Source organism: Dreissena polymorpha, chromosome 10 (genome assembly GCF_020536995.1).
Source record: "Dreissena polymorpha isolate Duluth1 chromosome 10, UMN_Dpol_1.0, whole genome shotgun sequence".
Taxonomy (NCBI): domain Eukaryota; kingdom Metazoa; phylum Mollusca; class Bivalvia; order Myida; family Dreissenidae; genus Dreissena; species Dreissena polymorpha.
The window spans coordinates 27544285-27561708 of NC_068364.1; the positions used below are offsets into that span (position 1 = coordinate 27544285).

The following is a 17424-nucleotide window of genomic DNA, read 5'->3' on the forward strand; positions in this document are numbered from 1 at the left end:
TTGTTTACCTTGTGTCGAGAGGTAACTTTCGAAAAGCGAGAGTACTCGATTGCAATAGACATGAGGTCAACAAAACTTCAAAAATTCGATTCACTGAACAAATTTAGAGAAACCGAAAGATTAATTTTACTTTTTTTATAACTTTTATTTACCATTTAACAAGTTTATGTTTTAACGGTCGATCTTCTTTTGGGCAACATTGACATGAAAAAGTGCTCAAGAACGAAAAAAAACTACATCGTTCGCAGTTTGTTCCAATACAATTTTGGCATATATATATATTACTATTAAAAGATTTGATAACATTATCATCAAATCGGGACAGGGTATACCCACTGAACATGTGGATATCGGAATGTCTCATATTTTCGCGATGTGCGCGCACAGATTGTTCCATGCAGCAATTTCTGGGAATCGTTGAAAAGTAAACGAATTTTCTTTAAAATATATAAAATACTTGAGATTATGTTATTACACTAGCGCAGTGGTCTGCAATTTATGCGCAAGTTTAATGAAGAACACCGAAAAAAAATGCACGATAAAGGCATACATTTGGACTATTTCAGTTGAAGTAAGATTTTTAATGCAATTAAACTTTTTTTTCTTATTTTAGTCGTGTCTATATTTATTTTTAAGCGTAGTAATGTTATTAAAACAAAATACTGGTTTGATAGACATTTGATTTACCCCTGTGTGTCTGTCTGTCTGTCTGTCTTTCCGAAAATTCGATTTACTGAACAAATTTAGAGAAACCGAAAGATTAATTTTACTTTTTTTATAACTTGTATTTACCATTTAACAAGTTTCTGTTTTAACGGTCGATCTTCTTTTGAGCAACATTGACATGAAAAAGTGCTCAAGAACTGAAAAAACCCACAACGTTCGCAATTTGTTCCAATACAATTTCGGCATATATATTACTATTCAAAGATTTAATAAAATTATCATCAAATCGGTACAGGGTATACCCACTGAACATGTGGATATCGGCATGTCTCATATTTTCGCGATGAGCGCGCACAGATTGTTCCATGCAACAATTTCTGGGAATCGTGAAAAAGTAAACGAATTTTCTTTAAAATAAATCAAATACTTGAAATTATGTGTTTACCCTAGCGCAGTTGTCTGCAATTTATGCGCAATTTTAATGAAGAGTACCGAAAAAATGCACGGAAAAGGCATAAATTTGGACTATTTCAGTTGAAGTAAGATTTTTAATGCAATTAAACTGTTGTTTTTTTCTTATTTTAGTCGTGTCTATAATTATTTTCAAGCGTAGTAATGTTATTAAAACAAAATACTGGTTTGATAGACATTTGATTTACCCCTGTGTGTCTGTCTGTCTGTGTGTCTGTCACACTTGATGACTGAACTCAAGTCCTTGTTTTACACGCACTTTTATTATGCAAAATGCTGATTAGATAGCATGAAATTGCATCATTTGAAGGTAGGTACCATTTAAAAAAAAATCAACGACGGAAGGGGATATCCCTCCCGCACCCTCCCCATGTGAGCCCCCCCTCGGAAAAAATTCTGGATACGCCTCTGGAGAAAGGTTGTGTTTATGAATTTGAGCACCGTTTCGTCAATATTTACCAGAATTTAATGTTAAAAATGGATATCGGCCGAATTAGGAATTATCAATGTTTTGACAGATGACATCCGATGGTATTTGTATGAAATATGCAGAGAAGCTGATTAAATGTTAACACAATCGCACATAAGTAAATATATCAGCGTGTTATCTGTATCTGTTTCTAATTTTCGTTAATTTTAAAATTATTCAACATTTGCTATAGTATATAAAAAATATTTGTAAATATTATACCTCACATACATTCGTTTCTTCTTTGCGTATATAAAGTTCACAGGTCCGTTATTTTGAATAGTGCCCTGTAAAGATGCGCGCGCATAGTCAGCGGGCGCTATTTTGAATATTGCCCTGTAAAGATGCGCGCACGTTTAAGTATATTGACCGTACCCGGGGTACATGTAAGTATACTTATGAGTACCCGGGGTACATGTAAGTAGGTCGAGCCTTATTAAGGAATTCAATTTGAACAATTCAAAGACAAATTCTTGTCTGTACGCCTCCGCCAAGGGAGTGCAAGCACCGCTCTGCCTTTATGGCCCCTCTCGCCGTCACCGACTGTCGTCTTCATCCCCGAGACGGTTTCCCCAGCGCGTTGCGCGCACTAGGTACCGCCGCCCCGGGGTCCCTCTTCAAAGCCACCCCCTCGATGTTCATGGATTCCCTCCCCGCAGAAGGAACCCCGAGTCCGTCCCGTATTTCCTTCCACTGGTGGTCTTGCTGTCCCGCCGTACCCGTCCCTCAACAGACGGGACCTCTGGACCGGTACGGGCAGGCGAACTCTCGACGATAAACAGCGGATTGGTCAGATCCGCTGCATCCTGGAGAAGACAGCAGTCTCAGCAGTGAAGAAGACGTTCTGCTCGAGGGTGACGGACTTAGCTGGATTTGCTGAGCCATCCGCAGAAGATCAAGCCGCGAGATATCAATCTTCTGCAGGCGGCTCATGGCCTCGGTCGCGACGAGCACGCTCCAGCTGCTGACCGAGGCAAGTTTTATAACGAAGAAATTTCTAATTTATGTAGTTAGGATAAACGCACGATTCGTTTGGCAGGTCACAAGCGTGTTTCTTGTATTTTAATTACATCTTGAAAAATACAAAAATGTCATGCTATATTTATGATCAATGTATTGAAACATTTTGTCTGTAATAAAAGCAGATATTTCTCCATAAAATCTCAATATGTGAAATTCTTTACAATAAAAATGAATTTTGTATATACACATGTAGAAGCGAATTTTTCCGAGTCCTACTTTTGCAGGGAGACAACTCGCGCACAACAATAATGCCGAACATATTCTTAATTGTAACGATTCGTTTGACAGGTCACGAGTATGTGTTTTTTATTATTAATATCATCTTAAAATATACAAAAATTAAATGCCATATTTGGGATCAATGTTTTGCAACATGTTTTCTGTGATATAAGCAGTTACCTATATATAAGATGTATTTCAATATGTAAAATTCTTTACAATAAAAATGAATTATGTATAAAGAGGCGAATTTGTCCGTGTCCAACTTTCGCAGGGAGACAACTCTCGCACTTAATAGTGTCATTCCTGATTAGCCTTTGAAGTCGATCCGTCATATTGTATGTTTGAATGGGGATATTGTTTTAATTGTGTGTTTATGCACTTCAAGTGCATACATTTGTTGGGATTACATTCAGGGCCAGTGGGAGCAAGGTAGATGACATTTAAAAAAGTGTTTCCACTTAATAAAATGAGTTTAGATGGAGTTGTTGTGATATATTTGTGTTTGTGATTTTTTTTTTCAACTGACCGCTTACTTGCAATTATATTTGGGGCCAGTTTAATTAATGTCACTGTTACTAAAAAATATATACACATGTAAATGTTTCCGCTCGATAGCTTTAGTCTTGATGGGCGTAATTGGCTGTAATCGTCTGCCTAAGTTCCTTATATGCAGGCCTTTAGCAATGTTCATTCACGTCAATTAATTGGTAACGGTTGTAAAATGTAATGTATTGGCATTTTAACATTTCTTGTTATACACATCATAAGACGACGTCATCGACGTGTAGTCAACGTGTGTACCGCAATTCCCCTGCGGTGGCCTTTTGGTGTCTGTTGCGGTTGTGCGACCAACGCAAGATAGTCGCACGTTGATATTTTGCGTTTTCGGCGCTCAAAGTCCGAGTAAAGAAATGTGCGATGTGTGCCTCGCTACGGTGTCCTTACCAAGAGTGTTAGACGCGAGACAGACGCGACCACTGTTAATGTTGAAAATGTGCGTCATAACTGAGATATAGCCATAAAAGTTATATCATAAAAACAACGAAGGGCAATAACTCTTATAAAGAGGGTGTTGGGTTATGTTTCTTGTGCATGGCATTTCTCATCATTGATATTAATACACACATGAAGATTCATGTTGATACCAAATATAATTTCTGAGATAGAGCCCTGGAAAGTTTGTGATATATGGACAGACGGACTGACGGACGGACCATGCCAAATGTATATCCCTCTGCCTTTGCGTGGGATAAAATGAATATTTTCTCTATTTCTTTTTCTTTCCGCTATTATTGTTTATTTCCTGCGAATTCCGTTCATTGTCCAATAGCATTCCTCAAAAGCAATCTCGGGTATTTCAATCGACCAATCAAAGCGTACCTCTTACAGAGGCCTTGGTTACGTCTTCAATATGGCGGATTGAAAAGTTGCCAAAACAATTCCCAGATAAGAATTGATAGAAAACAATGTTTACGCCATTGTTTCATTCAAAACAATAGTGCTTATATTTGTGGCTTATAATTCACTATTATTTACTCCGTCTAAAGAAAGCCAGAAGTGGTTTCTTTGACGTATCCATCTAGATTCAACTCGTATTCTGTATAAAGAAAATGGTGAGTGCGTTTTTTTGTTAAAGTTAAATATACACCAAATTGATTTTGATTTTTAAGAACCTGACACTCCGCAGAGAGAGGCCCATCTTTTAGTTAAAATTGTACTTGTCTTTCGAATTGATTCACTGTTTATGATATTGTGTAACAACAAGTCAGCAAATCCTGCATTTTGGTACTTTAATGAGACTTGATGCATTCAAAGCAGTGATAATATAAATTCATACATGCCAGAAGTCCGTATCTTGACAGGACAGTCCTGCTTTTTGGGTGTTTGTCCGAGCGTCCCGATGTGACTGAGTTTGTCCAGACATTTGTAAAAAAACTACGTACTTTCTATAAGTTCACAAGACAAATTACAATTTGCTATACAAGCTCCATCTGGGTTAAAATTAATCCCTTTATTGCCCATTGTAAACAAACCATATCTACTAGTCTATTGCACAAGTGTTGTTTTTGACACTTTATCAGCAAATTATTGATCTTATCGGGCATTCACACCATGGTGTTTTTATGATAGGGGTCGCTTATTGCTAGCGATAGATGCATCATAGTGAATTAAAAGCAGGCTGCTTTTGTATTTAATTGCGCATATCAAGTCTAAAGGTACTATTACACAGTATTCTGTATATTATACCACTTGAGGCTAAAATACAAGTCAAAACACCAATTCTGTATGAAAAACAAATTGCTTGCTGACGGATACACATTGGTGTTTCACATAAATTTACTTCAGTTTTCTACTGATTTTCAGAAAATAGTATGTACATTTTGCATCAATCTAAATTTAGACTTAATTGATGATTGGTTGAATAAAAACAGTGCTCAATGCGCGCACATCGCATTACACGATTTACATTTGCCTCTGTCCAGAATGGATGTTAAATAGGGGCATGCCCCAGATTTCACGTCATTCGCACAGTGCACATGTGTGTTTACTTCCGGAAAATAGAGAGCGTTTTTGTTTACAAATTTTGTTTACACATAATTCGTCATTATTGGGCAGAAAGTATGAGATTGTGTAAGACATATATTGATTTCTGACTACAGTTAAGGTGGCATGATTGATTGTTTTAGGTGTCCTGCTATTGGTCAAATGTCCCGACTTTTTTAATGGAATGTCCCAATTTGGACCTGAAAAATTCTGGCATTCTAGTATGATGCTTTGCCAAATTTATTTGTCAACATTGTGAAGTTATGTTAGACAGCCAGACTGAAAATCAGACAATCACATGGACTGTAAAATGACAATATTCTCAAATTAGTGCTTGGCATCAGTCATTTTGAAGAGTCTGGATTTATGATAAATGAATGTAACCTGAAATGGCACTGTCACGGTTTTGAATGTCAATGTTCTTTCTTCTTTTAGAGCAGTACCAGGGACTTCCCAGGTGTTAGTTCACCAGCTATGGAATCAACAGTGTCTGATGATACACCGGTAATAAACTAATAAACATTTCATGTTGTTGACTTGATATTTAAAATTATTTATTACTTGGATTATTCAATTATTCAGCTTAACTCACTGGAAATTTACTGGAAGTACTGTTTACTTAATATTTTTACTTATTTCATACTTTGATTAATTAATATTTCAGCTTAACTCACTGGAAGTTTTTCAATTATGCAACTTATAATCCCATTAGGCTCTTGACTTTAATGAATAAGAATAATAATTAAAAAGTAAACATATCCGTCGTGAAAAATACATATTATAGAACACTGAGCAAAATAATGATCTAGATTTTTATAGCGGGGAAATGCAGCCCTTTTCTGTAACTCTTGCTGTAGACTAAGTTTTTTTTTATTCAAGCAATCATTCCTGTCAAAGATTTATATGAAATGTATTTTAAATACATTTATATTGCGTGGTTAAGCAGTAATCTATTCAATAAAGCATTCATTAGGAATAGAAGTTTGTGCACTGATAAAAAAAGGAGATTTTTTCCCTGCTTTCTTAGCAGCACCGTGCTCAGTTTAGTGTCAATCTGGGAAAATGTGGGTAACTGCACATGCGCAAAGTGTCCTCCCAGATTATTACGTGCATACCGCACATGCTAATCAGGGACAGAACTATCCGCTTTTTTGTATTTGTTTAAAGGAAATCTTTTCTTAACAAAAATCCAGTCTCAGCAGAAATTGTTGCCTTGATTAGTCTGTGCGGACTGCTCAGGCTTTTTGGGTCGATACTTCACCCACATGCATTAAGCTAGGTTTTCTCTTAGCTTGGCTCATATATTTGTTAACAATACTTAAGAATGATGTGTATAAAGGCTGCTCTGCTTTATGAAATTATTCAAATGTAAAGTCTGTATACTTTAGACACATGCTTAAGTCCATATTTCTCATTTTGGGACTATTCCATTAATTATCCCTCGTCATAGGCGGAGGGATTTTGTTTTTGCGTTGTCCGTCGTTCCTTCGGTCTTAATCAGTCCGTCTGGCACATTTGTGTCTGGAGCCATATCTTAGAAGTGCTTTGGCGGATTTCAATGAAACTTAGTATGAGTATATATATGGATAAGAGGATGATGCAGGCCTAATGGCGTTCTACACCATGTGTTAATAACAGAGTTATTGCCCTTTGTATCTTGGAAAAATGCATTTTTGTGTCTGGAGCTATATCTTGGAAGTGATTTCATTGAAACTTGGTATGAGTATATATATGGATAAGAGGATGATGCACGCCAAATGGCATTGTACACCATTGGATAATAAAGGAGTTATTGCCCTTTGTATCTTGAAATAATGCTTTTTTGAGTGTCAAATATAACACTTTTGTGTCCAGAAGCATATTGGCGGGGGATATCAATTCAACGAATTTGCTTGTTGTTTAGGTTGCCAGCCCAAGGGAGGGGCCTTTCGACCAGTCCCAGTCACAGAAGCTTGAGGGCGTCACACAGATACATGCGGCTGCTGTGAACGGGGACAAGGCCTGGCTTGCAAGAGTCATAACGGGTAAATTATTAAAATGTTTGTTTGAAAGCCGTTACCACTAGACCATGAGGATGGTCAAAAATGAGACAATCCGGCCTTGTTTCGGGAAATACTGGGATAATTGCATGTGCTTAAAGTGTTGTCCCAGTTTAACTTTTGCAGTCTGCTCAGGCTTGTCAGAGACAGCACTTAACTGGATTTTCAATTAGAAGTGATTAATCTTAAGATGAAGATTGTTACACAAATGGACAGTTTTTTTCTGTAATTGCAAACTGCACAGGCCAATCTTTAACAACACTTTACGCACATGCATTGAGCCTTTTTAATGTTTCCCCAGCACAAGGTTTAATTGTATGCTGTAGGTTTTTACAATCCATACATGCCAGTCAAAATTTACTAGTGCTTATTGTAAGGTATGACACTATATAAATACGAACACTTTATGTTATGAAGTTTTGGTTGTGTATAATTTTAGCGCTTTTTCGATACAAAGTGATGTTCTTTACTAAGTATTAGGTTCAACCATGTAATGCACAACCACTTTTGTAATGCCAAAATGGAGGAAATAAGTTTTCTAATAAAGTAAACTGGTACCGGGTAAATCAGATTTCAAATTGACAACCATTTGATTATTGCGAAATCAATTGATCATGTCACTGAAAAATTGATCAGTATTGCTGAAGGGATAACAGTTATTATAATCAAAATATTAAAACTTCGTGTAATACACGGTAAAGTACAGTATGTCTGTTAGAGTCACTACTTGAAGAAAAACTCAAATATTGTACAAGCATGCATAGGCTATTTATAATGCATTTATGAAGCTTTTCTTTTCACCCACCATCATAAGTGCCTCAAAATTAACATCTATGGTATAAATATAGCTTTATTTCAGTATTGTAGGGATAAGGCTGTCGCAAGTAAAGACATAGTATTATCTCATCAAAAGGCAAAAAATTCAAATTTACCCAAAAAAGTAGCATCAGTTTCGTTCCAAAAGCACATAATCAGCAAGTGACCAAATACATGAGCACTGAAACTAAACATTTCAGCAAAAAGGCATGTTCAATAATATTTAGATGTGTTTTTGCAATTAAATACCTAGCAATTTATAAGACCATTTATTTTCCATGCTGAAGATTGCGCAACGCCATTTTTCTATATGTCAGTTTGTTCGTGGTTTCTGTAATGGCGATGTACTACTACTTTTCTGAATCGGGCAAAAACATTTTGCTGATTTCTGGTGTGTTTCATTTAGCCAACATTGGAACTGGCCTACTGGACGCCGGGGACCAGTTCGGCCGCACACCCCTGATGTTTTGTGTGCTGGCTGACCGACTGGAGTGTGCTGAACTACTGCTGAAGGCTGGGGCGCAGACCAACATGAAGGACAAAGGGGGAAGGACCGCCCTTCACTGGGCAGCACACAAGGTTTGACCCTGAACTCTATTTGCCCTTTACCTATATTTTCCCCTGACCTGTATTTGCCCCTGAGCTTTATTTGCCACTGAGCTATATTTGACCATGAGCTATGTTTGACCCTGAGCTATAATTGACCCTGAGCCATATTTTAGCCTTATTAGAAACTGAGCTATATTTGACCCTGAGCCATATTTTACCCTGAGCCATATTTGATTTTGAGCTATACTGCTGAGGACTGGGCGCAGACTAAAATAAAGAATAAGGGAAGAAGGACAGCTCTGTCCTGGTCAACACACAGTTTGGCTTACTGTTATCTAATATGACTTTTGGGGACAGATAAACTTGTTTTGAATCTCAGTTCAGAAACAACAAAAAAGGATTGCGTGTTGTGGTTTTCTTATATGGTTGTGTTAAATTCATCCAAAGGTCAACCCATGAATTTATAAAAAAATTATGTCCCACAAATAGTTATGATTTGAAAGTATTTGACCCCTGAGCAATATTTTACCCTGATCCATATTTGGCCCTGAGCTTTATTTGAACCTGTGCTATATTTGACCCTGAGCCATATTTAACTCTGAGTAATATTTTACACCGAGCAATATTTGACCATGAGCCATATTTGATCTTGAGCTTTCCTTTTCACCCTGAGCCATATTTGACCATGAGCCATTTTTGATTATTAACCATCTTCTGATTCTGAGACACAAGTCACCAAAGTTTATGACTTTGTTGCTACAACAGCTGTCATATTTGACCTTGAGCCATTTTTGACCCTGGGTATATTTGACCCTGAGCTATATTTGACCCCGAGCCGTATTTGACTGAGCCATATTTGACGATGAGTCATATTAGTTGTTACAGGGTAATGGTTGTTTAATAAAGCTGCTTTTTGTTACAGGGTAATGTTCGCCTGATTAAGCTGTTGCTATCGAAGGGTGCTGACTGCCATATGAAGGATAACGAAGGCCAGACCGCTGTACACCTGTGTACAAGGCACAAGTCACCCAAGTGCATGACTCTGTTGCTACGGCAGCTGTCACCGGGGGAGATTGATGATCAGGATAGAAACAAGGTACTGCATTAGATTGTCTTAGTTAACAATAATGTAAAATTTCAGTTAAAGTTTTACAAGGAAACATGATTTCTTATCCTGTGTTTGTTTACAAATAGTTTAGGGTAATTTGTTGTCCATGATAACTTTGCAAAATTCTGATTTGTGCAAGCATTTTGTAATTTACACAATTAAGACTCCTGCTACTGACTTTCTCTGCATCATTTATGTGCAAATGCTATTGGAAAGCTAAATCAATAAGATATTACATGTATATTATGATACAAATTGTGTAAAATTGCATAGTATTTCACTAAAATGTATACTAAAATACATTTGTAGAAAATTAACTAGTATGCTAAACATTAACTATTTATATCAAACATTTGACCCATGGAATCTTATTCTGACTAAGGGTGTCACATTTAAACGGTCGCGTTTCGTGTTTTGCTGAAAAACGTATACCAAAACAGTAAATTTTTTAACGACAGTCAATATCAATATAATAAATATTGGGGTGCAAATAACGTAGCCGACTAGCCTTACGAAGTATATCGATGACAAACTGCGAAATCGGGGTACTTGCGGTAAATCCAGGCTACCTAATTCGGCAAAAATTTATTTCTGATTGGTTAGCGGATGGCACAGACATGAACGGAAACTTACGGAAAATCTTCGCTACTTTCCGAAAATCTTACAAACAGTGCATATGTCGCCATCTTAAAATATTTTAATTGATTGATTAGCCAAGTCAAACACTGCGGTAGCATGTTGAAAAGCAATATTTTAACCAAATTATATATTGTTTACGTTTTTTGCTAGTTAACTGGTTTTTCATTATCTGCGGTCAAACGATATGCGCATTGTTTTTCATATGCATACTACGTGCATTTGTAATGGAGTGTCGTTTTCGGAAACAGTATTTTTCATTGATTTTACATTATTTTCGACGTTCTTTAAATTGTTTTTATAGAATGACAAATACACATGTTGTGATTCGGATGGTCTGTTTTATAATATTTTATGGTTTTAATATGACGTCATTGCGGGAATGGGATATGCACTGAATATTACTTCCGGAAATAATTTTAAATACTATTTTCGGTTTGGAAATGCGATGGTACTGATTCTTTTTAAACGGACTTAGGGATACCATTTAAACGGTAACGTTTCATTAATTTCATTTCGTTTAAACGTTTAGAAAAATCTGTAAACGTGACACCCTTAATTCTGACCCCTGCGATTTTCATGCACAGAGTCATTTGACTCCAAGTATTCAACATTTATTGAAAAAAATAAATAATTGTACATCTTTTCTGTGACTCTGATAAATGTTGTATGCTTCAATATTAGATGAAAAAGAAGGCCTATGTTTTATTGGAGCCTCATTCTGATAAAACGGGGCTTAATGCATGTGCGTTACGTGTTGCACAAGGTCACACAGGCTTATAATCAATGATTGCACTTTTTGCTTTCATGGATTTTTATGCCCCCGGATCGAAAAATTGGGGGGATATTGTTTTTGGCCTGTCTGTCATTGTATGTGTCCGTGTGTCCCAAAACTTTGACCAAAACTTTAACCTTCTTCATAACTTTTGCAATATTGAACCTAGCAACTTGATATTTGGCATGCATGTGTATCTCATGGAGCTGCACATTTTGAGTGGTGAAAGGTCAAGGTCATCCTTTAAGGTCAAAGTTAAACAAAATTTAAATCAAAGCAGCGCATTAGGGGGCATTGTATGTCTGACAAACAAATCTCTTGCTTTATTTGAAGAAAGTATGTTCAGTGTTTTTTAACCAGGTTTTCCGAAGGAAAAAACTGGTTATTAGATTGGCGAATGCAGGCGGGCTGGCGGGCGGGCGGAACAAGCTTGTCCGGGCCATAACTATGTCGTTCATTGTCAGATTTTAAAATCATTTGGCACATTTGTTCACCATCATTGGACGGTGTGTCACGCGAAATAATTACGTCGATATCTCCAAGGTCAAGGTCACACTTTGAGTTCAAATGTCAAAAATGGCCATAAATGAGCTTGTCCTGGCCATAACTATGTCATTCATTGTGAGATTTTAAAATCATTTGGCACATTTGATCACCATCATGGGACGGTGTGTCGCACGAAAGAATCACGTCAATATCTCCAATGTCAAGGTCGCCACGACTAAAAATAGATTTTAAAAAAAAACTTACAAAGGGGGTTAATTTAGTTTGTTCATTTCAAAAGTTCAGTTTGAGTTTTCTCCCTTTATCAGATTTTTTTCACAATGAAAACCTGGTTTTGTGACAATTTTGTCCCTTGTTTTCACTTATAGGGGAATGGTGGCGGGGCCCGTCCAAAGGCGATAAAATGCGTCGTTTTTTAGGAAAAGGGGAAAATTAAAAATTCACTCTTTTATATGTAATGATATTTATTATATGAATACACATGTTTGTATGAATATAATATTCACAGCAGAATGTCTGTCCTTTTTCTGAAATATATATCAATGATTTTTTCAACATTAGTTTCAGACAGTTCAGCCTTCATGCACAGTCTCAGTTTTCTTAGCCATTTTGAGTTGGATTGAGTTTTTTTAAATAGATTAAATGGCGAATTTGAGCATTTTTTATCAATAAAATGGACCAAATTGGCATGTTTTTATCAACAAATATTAACACAATATAGATACATCAGGCTTTTCCTGGCCATTTTGGGAGAAAAATGCAATTCATGTGAAAAGTCCACTGATTTGGAAAAAACTAAACTAATTTAATATAACACTTTATAATAATTAAAAATCATATAAAGTTTAGTTATATACATTGTTAGTTATTTATGAAATAAGTGTGTGATATATTTGTCATGATTATGAAACAATTCTTTCAAAAAAAAAAAAAATTTTTTTTTTTTTTTTTTACTTCTGGAGGGGATTTTTTTTTACAAAATGGGGTAAAACTCTATACTCTTTTTTGAGGGGAGTGGGGCCCCGAAATTGCCATAAAAAACAACACTGAATGTTATTAAAGAAAATTCAGTGTAAGCATAAAATGCCATCCATGATAAGTCTGTGTGACACTACTCCCATGCATTAAGCACTGTTTTTCCAGAACAAGGCTGATTTTGATTGAAATATATAACTTATGTGGTATTGAAAATATGCCATATGGATAATATGACCTTGTGCATAACAGTTTCCTTTGGACAAAATAGCACCCTGCCCTTTTCATTTCCTAGCTTGAGCACTGGACATAACATCTTCTATCTGGCTCTAGCGTAGATTGTACCTTTCAATATACAATTAAAAAGAATGGCTCAGTTGCATTTTGTTTGTATTTTTTCAGAGGACAGCATTACACTGGGCTGCATCCTATGGGAATTTAGAACACGTGAACATGCTGATCAAGCAGGTTTGTGAAAAACACTAGTCTTCCTTTGTCAACACGTTTTTAACCCTTTCCTGCTTAGAAGCAAAGTGAAATTTGATTTGTGCAACCAGCATAAAACCAGAACAGCCTGCGAGTAACTGGCAGTCTGTTCAGTTATGATGCTGTTTGCTGCTCATAAATATCTGATGGCTGCACCTGAAAGCGTTAAAATGTAAATCTTGTCAGAAAGATCTTAAAGTAAATTGAACAGCACTCTGTGAAAAGGGGGTTTAATGCATGTGCGTAAAGTGTCTGCCTAGATAAGCTTGTGCAGTCAGCAATCTGTGACGACACTTTATGCACATGCATTAAACCTTTTTTAACAGAGCACGGCCCATTTATATATTCTAAGGGACTGCAAATGCGTCAAAGTGCGTATCTGAATAGTAAAGGGTTTATAATTGTGTAGCCTATAGGATTGGTTTAATCTTGTACAGTTGATAATGTGAGAATATTAGGTAAAGTTAATTAAAAGATGGTAGAATTTATACTTCTTTTTGGCTTATCAGAAAATATAGTTATTGAACATGAAAGATAAACAATATACCCGAACAATGGTTTGTTGTATACGCAGTCATGTTAAGGGCACGTCCAATTTTAATGAAAATTTTGATTAAAATACTTGGTTAAGCAATTTCCTTCAAATTACATGTACATGATGTTTAGGATATTTAGGATTTTGAACAGAGGACAGGCTAATGTTTTTTTATAATCAATGTATGAATTATGTTCCTACAATGTATGAATTATGTTTTTTCAACAATAGGAGTGTTATCCATCTGTAATATACGGCAAGATCTGTAAAACACTCTTGATAATGTTGCAGAACTTACGTTCTAACCATTTTTCCAATATGTATGTGTGGTCAAAAAATGTATACATGTTTAACAATTTTAATTTTTTATACTCTGATAAAAGCTCAGGGTTTTCTCATTTTCATCTCAGGACTCGAACATAGGCATCCCCGACATTGAGGGAAAAACGCCACTCCACTGGGCAGCCAGTAGTCGAGATGCAGAGGCTGTCAACTGCGTCAGGCTTATTTTGGTAACTGTTATTTATTTCGTAACTGTAGCTCATTTTGGTTACTGTGGCTTATTTTTTGTAACATTGGCTCATTTTGGTAACTGTGGCACATTTTGGTAGCTGTGGCTAATTTTGGTAACTGTTTCTAATTTTTGGTTACTGTGGCTCATTTTGTATCTTGGCTCATATAGGTAACTGTGGGTTATTTTGGTAAATGTGGCTAATTTTTGGTTACTGTTGCTTGTTTTGGTAACTGTGGCTCATTTTGGTAACTGGGTTATTTTGTTAACTGTTGCTCATTTTTGGTAACTGTGGCTCATTTTTTGTTACTGTAGCTCATTTTGGTATATGTGGCTCATTTTGGAACTGTGGGTTATTTTGGAAACTCTGGCTCATTTTTGTTAAAGTGGCTCATTTTGGTATCTGTGCCTGATTTTGGAGCTGTGGCTCATTTTGGTAACTGTGGCGTATTTTTGGTGACAGTAGCTCATTTTGGAAATTGTTGCTCATTTTTATTCCGCCCTTCAAAGAAGAGGGGTTACATTGCTGTGCTGGATGTCTGTCGGTCTGTCTGTCGTCGGTCAGTCTGTCGTCTGTCTTGTCTATAGGTAGACCAGTTGGTTTCCAGTCAATAACTTATCAAAGAATTGAACTATTGGCTTGATACTTGAGGTAGCGCACCCGTAATGATTTCCTGCGATTTCTTATAAGATAGAACAGCCTTTTTACCTGTGTACTTATGGATATTCAATTTGTTGTGGCCGAGTGGTTAAGGTGATAGACTAGAAATCTTTTGAAATCTTTCCGCGCAGGTTCAAATCCTTCCAACATCGCATACTTTTTGTGACGCGTTTTATTTCTTTTATAACATAATTTGATTTAAAATAGCATATAAGCTATGTTTATAGTTAAATATGTTGCAATTTTTATGCACATTTTTCAATTTTTAAAATTAAAACAACATTATGGCTAAATTGGGTGATTTACTGCTGAAAATACGAATCATGCATGTTGCATGTTTATTTTTATTTCAATACGTAAATGGTAAATCTGTCTATTTCTTGGTATTTTTCTGTATATAGTGTATCTATGAAAACTAAGTTCAGAATATTACTTAAATGGTACTATTTTGAATTTTATGACACTTTGTTTTTAACCAACCCAATTTCTACTTGGCTGAAACCACTTACATTTCATGCATGGCGCTCTTCCATAGATAACAAGTTATAAAAAATAAATGTCTGTAAAAGAATACTTATTTCATCGTGATTAAACTTTAAACACCTTTACTGCATCTGTACACACCAACTGCATGCCCATGTTTGGAAATATGGATGAATAATGGAACTTCATATACCCCAGGGGTGCAAATAAACTGGAAAAAGCCGAACGTGGGGGTGGTTTTGAAAAAATCAGTATAGGTTTTTAAAAAGCATGGAAAGCCTACCTAAAAATGTGCATGTAGTTCAGTGAAACGATGCTGATTAAGAAAATAGTAAATAAGATTATATTTGGAAAGGTGCCCATTACGGGTGTGCTACCTTAACAGGGCCTTAGACAGTAGATGACCCCTATTGAAATTGGGGTCACTTGTTTTCCGATTGCGGAGCTGTTGTTGGTAACTGTGGTTCATTTTGGTAACTGTGGCTCATTTTGTTAACTTTCATTGAAAGTTGTTAAAAGATGGTATTTGTAAGTCAGAGGAAACAGTGTTTTCTGCTTATTTACACGATGTAAAAATAAAAAATGGCATTATTTGGTTGGGTTATGTTTAGTCATTGAAACTTAAGTTCCTCCAATTTGGTTTTTAATATGCAAATATGTCTGTGACACAATTTCAAAAGAGTCAGACTTTGTTAAATTCCAAATAGGGTAAAATAAAATAAAACTAATGATTTAAGGCTAAAGTCGACGTGTCATATAAATATATTTAAAAAAAACAACACACATTTCTGTTATGAGTATTATCAAGTAGAATGGCTTTAAAATAAAACTACATGTATTAAGCACATTGTGTAAAGTTTCATCCCAGATTAGTGTGCTCAGTCTGCACAGGCTAATCAGGGACAACACTTTCTGCCTGGACTTAAAAAACACAAAATTCCATAAAATCAGAAAGTGTCGTCCCATGATAAGCCTGTGCGGACTGCACAGGCTATTATGGGATGGCACTTTACCCACATGCATTAAGCCCTGTTTTCTCAGAGTGACAATTTTGCATATTTATACAAATAACTTCAATTTATTATGAGTTAATTTGTTACAGTCAGCTTGGTAATTTCAAATATAATAGACTAATAATAATAAATAAAAATTAATGTGATATGATCACCAATGACAAATTATAAGCAACATCTATGCAATTTTAGAAAAATATTGATGTTATTTGGCAACTTTTTGAATTTTTTTGTTGTTGTGGGTTCGTATGAAGATAAAAAACAACAGGTCATGTGATCAAATTATCCAGTCAGAATAACATCTTTTCTTTTATACCTCATGATAAAATATGACAGTTCTATAGTAAAATAAAAGCAGTGAAAATAAATACATTGTTCTTTTCACCAGTGAGAAGAACACATTTTCTGAACTCCCTTTTCTATTTTTAGATTATCATAAATAATTATGCATATTTTTTCTATGATCACGAGTGAATTAAAATCTACATTCCACCGAATCCAACATATTTTCTTTTTATTTTATGCTTTTTCACCGTTTATTTAGATTTTAAAAGAGTTTAACTGGAGAATTTCGCTGGTATAATGACGTCATTTCGTCACACTAATGACGTCATTTTGTGATTTGAACTGTATTGAGGCACATCACAGGAGAAGGGGTAACTTTTCAGCGAAAGGGAAATCAGCTGGCAACTTTGTGATTACATCAATTGGTACACAAATTGCTTTCAGGTCGCTGTTGACAACTGCAATGTTTCTGCCCTGGACAACATGTTCAGGACCCCTCTACACTGGGCTGCTGTACTTGGTGAGTTACTGCCCCTTGTTTGTGTTCGGTGAATTTGTTTGGTTATAGTTTAAGATGGTTTCTATTTAAATGTCTGTTTTAAGGTTTGCGTTATGCATGTGATTCGCCTAGTCAAAGACAGTATACAGAATTT

At 35.9% G+C, this 17424-nt stretch overlaps 1 protein-coding gene across 1 annotated transcript in view; it reads left to right on the plus strand.

The window, feature by feature from the left end:
* The first annotated feature begins 4253 nt into the window (after nucleotides 1-4253).
* LOC127849000 (inversin-like) overlaps nucleotides 4254-17424 on the plus strand; it is a 166473-nt gene continuing 153302 nt past the window's right edge. Inside the window, exons 1-8 of the mRNA XM_052381726.1 lie at nucleotides 4254-4464; nucleotides 5831-5899; nucleotides 7299-7419; nucleotides 8657-8829; nucleotides 9722-9895; nucleotides 13200-13265; nucleotides 14229-14330; nucleotides 17216-17291. Of these exons, the coding sequence (XP_052237686.1) occupies nucleotides 4462-4464; nucleotides 5831-5899; nucleotides 7299-7419; nucleotides 8657-8829; nucleotides 9722-9895; nucleotides 13200-13265; nucleotides 14229-14330; nucleotides 17216-17291 (784 nt within the window). The 5' untranslated portion in view covers nucleotides 4254-4461. The remainder of the gene's footprint in view (nucleotides 4465-5830; nucleotides 5900-7298; nucleotides 7420-8656; nucleotides 8830-9721; nucleotides 9896-13199; nucleotides 13266-14228; nucleotides 14331-17215; nucleotides 17292-17424) is intronic.